At 36.9% G+C, this 6883-nt stretch overlaps 1 protein-coding gene across 1 annotated transcript in view; it reads right to left on the reverse strand.

Moving 5' to 3' along the window:
- Positions 1-2310: 2310 nt before the first annotated feature.
- SLC35B3 (solute carrier family 35 (adenosine 3'-phospho 5'-phosphosulfate transporter), member B3) overlaps positions 2311-6883 on the reverse strand; it is a 21569-nt gene continuing 16996 nt past the window's right edge. The window contains exons 8-9 of the mRNA XM_010147111.1: positions 4104-4173; positions 2311-2965 (exon numbers count right to left, since the gene is read on the reverse strand). Coding sequence (XP_010145413.1) covers positions 2815-2965; positions 4104-4173 — 221 coding nt within the window. The 3' untranslated portion in view covers positions 2311-2814. The remainder of the gene's footprint in view (positions 2966-4103; positions 4174-6883) is intronic.

The following is a 6883-nucleotide window of genomic DNA, read 5'->3' on the forward strand; positions in this document are numbered from 1 at the left end:
AAGAACACTTGGGAGGTTTGTAAGGATTCTCTTACTGGCGTGCACTATACAGCTCATTAAAAAATGAAATACAAACATGCACAAACAGCAATTCACCAAAATGAAGGTTTTCTTAACGTCACAATGAAAATGTGGTACCACGCAGACCATGTCAGGTGGCACGTTATCAACTACTCTCACTTGTGTGTGCATTTTCTTTAACGCGCTTACGTGCTATTGATTAGCAAATACTAGATTCGCAGCTATGAAAATAAAAATCTCTTAAATTTGTTCTATGAACACTAAACCTACAATATTCATTTGTGTAAAAAATAATTTTTTAAAGTACACCTGTAAAACAAAACATGTATTTCTATAGTTAAGAAAAAGAATAAAAAAATAAACCAAAACTTCCCCTAATGTGTATGCCATTAACTCAGTCTTGTATACAAGACACAATAAATTAAAAAGGTAAATTATTCTGAACACTACGCTCTCCAAAGAGAGAAAATAGAGACAAAACTGGATTACATAAACGGTTCAGTAATCTACATACGACATGAATTCTAGTCAGAAACCTTGGAAGTAACTTTGCATCGATTTATATAAAACAGATGCCAAAGAAATTATATTTGCTATGACTTTCTGTATGTATGGTAGCTTTCACATAATTTGGTTTCCTGTAGTTCCATAAAGTTTAGCAACAGGTAGAGTTTGCAGATGGCAAAACTGAGACTGGAAAATTGTCACAACAATGCTCAAATGCTGATTACCAAGTACCACCGAGCTAGTGAACAGAGCACTAAACGTTCTGTAATTACTTTCTTTGCAGTGGTTCAAAAAACTGTCCCACTTTTAAGCTTGACAGACAACCTCACTGGACAGAGCAACTTCATTTAGTGAAAAGAATGCGAGGGAATGTAAGACTTGATAAATATTATGGTGAAAGAAATGTGTGTCAATCCCCTTGTTTTGGGCAAATGCACTCTTGCATCAAATTTGAAACTGTAACCTTTTTTCATATCTTACCATAAACCTTTGGCTGCCACATGAAAATGGATAGCCATGGCAGGCCATCCTTCTCCATCCAGGTGTATCTGTTCATCAAATTCACACCTCTCTACCTTATCCAGGGCACAATCAATCATGCAGCACCTGGGAATTTAAAAACCAAAATTGTCACATGCAATAAATTCTCCCAACTTGGCTACACAGGTTGTATATGGGTTGAAAGGCTTTGCTGATGCACCAGAGTTAACTTGAGTGCTGGAAGCAGTGCAGTTACGTTAGCGCAGCTCTCCAATTCACTTCTTTGTGCCGTGGTGCTACAATGTCTCTGTTACTCCATGTTTTATTTCATAACTTACTTAGTATGGCACATGCAAGCTACCAACTCAATCAGCAAAATTTAAGGCACATTTTGTGTCTGTGCTTTTTGATTCCAAGCTCCTTGGAACAGCGATTCCTCCTAAATGTCTGAAAAACATTTTGCACCTTTTGAATACTTCCCATAAATCAGTATTTTTGGCAGAAGGCAATCCTGTGAGACATTTCCATTCTTGGTACGGTCTTCCTGACTGTACAATTCTATTACCCAATTTACTTTTGTCTAAGCTGAAAGAACACACACCAAGATGCATCTAAGGGGCACAGCAACAACAAAAATATCATGACCACGTGAGAACAATGAACTGTAGGGTGATGAGTATTTTTAAAGTGCTATTGTTAAATATATCAAATGAAAGAGATGGCAGGCGATTCAAAAGCGAGTTGAATATGAAAGAGAGATAAATGGACTTAGTGCTCCTAAATTCATGATGAAAAAGACAGACTGGTAGTACATTGTATCCTCCTGTCATTGAACAAAGAAAATTGTAATCTGTACCCTAATCCCCTTAAGCTCATCAAAGGACCACACAGACTGGCACAATACATATTCGAGATACATTAGCAGATGCTGTTATTCTTGTCTCCAATACTGAGAATGAAGAGTTTGGATTCGATGACACTTATTTAGAGGAGTTCTAGGTCTCTACACTGCTATGGTATGGAGGGCCACAGGCCATAAAATTTTGTATTTCACCACAGAATAAGCAAGTCACAGCTGCTTAGACCACTGTTTCAATCACGTCTGTTTCACTCTGTGTTCTCACCCTGTTCAGGCCTAAAAGCCCATTCTCCCCTTGTAAAAGCATGGGTGTTGATTGCACAAACTCAATCTCATATTTGTTACTTGAAAGCAATAATCAAAATGAGTAACACCATAAGATTTCCATAAAAAATGCAACCATTACAATAAATACCAAGTTGTGCGATGATCTGATCAATAACTTAAAAAAACCCCAACATTTTATTTAAAATGATAAGAGTGACAACATAGCGTATTCCAAACCTTCCACATTTAAAACGGCAATTTGGTCAACCAGTTGCTGATTAGGTTCCATTAAATGTTAATAAAGTATTACATTTAAATTACCCCGCCTAGACAATTAACAAAGAACCACTAATCTCAGATCAGCCACAGGGCTGACATTATTAAAATGCCCAAATTAGTCTTCTGCTGTGTCCAACTTGGAGTGCAGCTTCTCAGCAGTTTGCCAGCAGCTGCTGTCCTTCATTGCCTGATAATGCCCTCTGACAATGGTCTACAACACCTTTTACGATGAATTCAAGGGCTCCGAAGAAAGGGCTCACAAAAATGTGCATCTCTAGCAATCTGCAAGCAGACAATATGCCTTCAGCTCCTTTGGTTTTAATAGTGTTCCCTTTGGAAAGTGAATCAGTTGAAGACTGTTCCAATGAAACAGTAAGTCTAGACAAGGCATAAACCACTGTCTACACATTGTGTGACAACGTCCTTGTTTTCCTTTCTTCCACAGTTTTTTTCCAAAGGCCATACAGTGAAGGCAGTTTGATTTTATCCATATTCTTACTGTAAACATTAAGAAATATACCAAGGACAACCAGTAAGCCTGACCACACGTACCTAAAGAGAAGGGAGAGGAGGGGGGAAAAAAGTTACTATTAACACTTTATCTGTAGCAATCCCATACCATATTTATAGATTAAATATAAATAAAGCATTACATTAAGGAGAAAAAAGTTTAAGTAAAAAAAAAAAAAAACAAAACAACCACAACCCCACAACTCACAAATTAGCGGACACTGAGAAGGAATTTGCTTGAATCTTTATTATTACTATCCTCCCACCCTTCCTTCTCCTGTCCTTGCTGGAGAGCTTTTTAAGATGCATTAATAGTTAAATAACAACTAAACAGTAGCTGTTCTTTCTCACATGAATAAAATAGTTCTGAGGGGTTTTAGGATGTTTTTCCTTCCTACAGTTATGAGAGCCATGCTCTCTATTACTGGTCCAAAACATGTACTCACTCAGTGCCTTATATCCATACTTCCCAATGTAAGCACATTCTCGTTTCAGCTCTCCATTGTTTTAAGCCTCAAGATTTTTAGCTGGACTAAATTCCATTTGGGCATTTGGCTGTCAGCTTTGTTCTTAGATCTCAAATAAATTTATACATAGCAATAATTGAGTACTATTTTGTTCAAACCAGAAGCAATTAGGATCAATGTAGCGACTTAGCTGCATTTTTCAATATAAGTGCTTCCTTGAAAAAGGGAAGAAACCCAAGCTCAAAAATCCTGCAGTTTAATATATCAAGATAACAGAAGCTTGCAGTTATTTAAAAGGGTTAGCTAAGAACTCACACCTGAGCTGATAAAAGGGGAAACAATACTGGAATGGAGAAAACGACTGCCTTTAGTCAAATCTTCCTCCACAGAGAAGTACCAGAACAACTTATTAAGTATCATAAAAACTAGACACTATGTAATCTTTTTCTTTAAAAAAAAAAAAAAAAAAGAAGCCAACACATGGAATAGCTTGTCTTCCAGACCTTTAGAATATTGGAAACTATTTTCTCTAGCATGATTAGCATCAACAAGCCATTCAATATTTACAGCAGATTGCCAGCATTTGTAGAAGATACAAAATGAAAAGCATTAAAGCCTGAATATGATTAATTACTGTTGTTATATTTCCGTGACCAAGAACATGATTTTTTCTAAAATATATAAATAAACAATTTAAAACCATAAATACTTACTGTAATGTGAATGGCTTTGCAAAGAACAAAAAAGAAAGCACAATGGTCATTGCTTTTCTTCCTGTTGTTACTGCAGAGGAAAACAAGTATTTACTTCTTTAAGAATTCAGTCCCAGCACAAGAACATAATATAGGCTTCAATATTAGTAGATAACTTCATCACACAATTAAGTGTCTGGCTAAAACAATGATCCTCCTTGGTGCAAACACAGACTGCAGACACACCAGTCCAATGCAAAACCACGCTAGAACCATACATTCTTTGAAGCAAGTACACTGAATCGATAGTATCAGCTCCAGTCACAGCACAAAAACTTCCAGAACCAGATTTGCTCTTTAATAACTTCATGCTTATCAGTTCACAATACCTGAAGGCAAGAAACAATCCTTGCAAGTGACTGATCTTATAAACCCCCCTGTTAAGGCAGAAAAAAGTGGTATCACTATGTGGATATACCAAATCTCTTGCCACTTCCACCTCATGTTATTATAGTTCAGTGGTGTTTTGGGGTTTATTTTTAAGTGGAATGGGATCATCATCCTGTTGTTCTTTTGAAGTTACTGAAGATTTCCCTAACAGTGCAGAGAAATACAATTTTGGTTAGAAACCTAAGAGGCCAAGCACATCCGACTTCAATAATTGCATTAGGGAGTTATCATGAAAACCACCAAGGGCCCTCATTCTACACGTGACCTTAGCAGAAAGACTCAAGCTGGTAAGAAGAGTTGAGAACAAAATCCTGCTACCAAAATGGAAGTAAACTATCTGCCTGGGTTACTCTCAAATTAACTATAGCTCCAACAATTATCTGAACAATTTCAATGCTATCTGCTAGGAACAAAAATACAGCGTTGCTAGCAAATTGTATATTGGAAAACATATGTAATTTATCACCGAAACAAAATCAACAAATGAATAGAAATTATAGAATATGTTAAAAAAAAAAGTAACAGTGCAAACAGGTGCAGATTTTAGTCAGGGAAGTTAGGGGCCTGAGAAGGTATTATTCTACATGGCAGTGCAGGTGTCTCATTTAAGAAAGACCCCAGTACAATTGTCTGCACCTAAAGAAAATGATGATTTTTATTAATGGAAAGTATTTTCCATTAATAAAATGGAAAGCCTTACTGGTGTAACTGGAAAGCCTTACTTGTGTAACTACATCCACATCAGTCTTACTGTAACATAAAGACGAAAGGAACCAATGACTACTGACATCTGTTCTCGCTGTTATGGCGAGTAAAGCAAGTTCCACTCACCCCAAGCTTCCCCTACAAACAAATATTTACTCGAAACCATGTTTTGCAGTGGAAGAAACAACCCTCACCGGTGCTTTATCTGCCCCAATATCAACTTTTTAGTAACAATTTTCTTTGCATTTTAAGAAATTTATGCGCATCAGATGATTTTCTATTACATGAAGAATTAAAGGAGAATGAAAAAGAAAATTGAGTTTTAATTAGAAAACAGTTTACAGATGAATAATTTAAAAAATGGTTAAATTACTTCAGTTTTTCTAATTACGATTATTTCTGTTCTTTCAAATCAGTTATTAATTAAAATATTTATGTAACCATTTCTTTCTAAATTAAGTGCCTTTTCTTCTTTTTCCCAATTAAATCTGATAATTTCTCATTCTGCTAATAGAAATACAATTTTCATTAAACTCTTTCACCCCACTCCCCCGAAGAAGGGGGAGGGTGGTTGGGGGGTGGGAGGGACAGTAATGAATGTGATGTTCTTCCAAGGCATAATAAACATTTTCACATCGCTACAGGCAAGACAGAAAGGGCTCAAGCATTAGAATTGTCAAGGTCAGGCATAAGAAAACCTGGGAAGGGCTTCCTATTCCACAGCAGTTTTAAACATTTTTCAGGAAAGTACAGCTTTTTTAAAAAAGCTATTTCAATACATGAACCAGGCCTCTCATCTCCGCCAATTTCCAGTCAGGAAAGTACTGAACTTTGTTAAAAACACATGTGAAACAGAAGATCTGCAGTGAAAATAATTAATAGGAAAGCAGAGCATGCAATCCTTAGGTCAAAACCCAACTGTCTGTATTCTCCTCTCCACTACTGTGAATGAAGTAGAGCATCACCTGACAGAAAGCAGCTTTTAAGGGTAGAGGGGAGAGAGGAAGGTACACACACGCACACCCCGCCCAGGCCCTTGTGACTAATGCTTGCAGTTTTAAGAAAAGGTAACCGGAAGAAGGAATGAGCCTGATGTAACCGTTCTTCACAGACTACTGTAATGACCACAGAAGTGACAGAAGCAGCTAAACAGGCAAAGGTTGATTCTTGAAAAATACATTCAAGTCACATTTGAAGTTTGTAACCAACAATTTTCTACACACAAAGAATTTTACATTCTACAGCACTTGATTATAGTGAAAAATAGCCATTTAAGGGACAGACTGAAAACAGGTTCAGAGGAAGAGGATGAAAAATGACCATTTTTCATCGTCTCAGATGTTTCCTTTAGTGTTGTTAGACACATTAAAAGCATTAACATTACAATTAGCTGCTGTTAAAACAAACGGCAGGGTTAGTTCCCCTTCTTAGAATCACAGAACTGTTTCGATTGGAAAAGACCTTTAAGATTATCAAATCCACTATTAACCTAACACTGCCAAGCCCACCACTAAACCACGTACCTATGTGCCATGCCTACGTATCTTGTTAAGTACCTCCAGGGATGGTGACTCCACCACTTCCCTGGGCAGCCTGTTCCAATGCCTCACAACCCTTTCGGTGAAGAAATCTTTCCTACTATCCAA

Source organism: Eurypyga helias, unplaced genomic scaffold (genome assembly GCF_000690775.1).
Source record: "Eurypyga helias isolate BGI_N326 unplaced genomic scaffold, ASM69077v1 scaffold3282, whole genome shotgun sequence".
NCBI lineage: Eukaryota > Metazoa > Chordata > Aves > Eurypygiformes > Eurypygidae > Eurypyga > Eurypyga helias.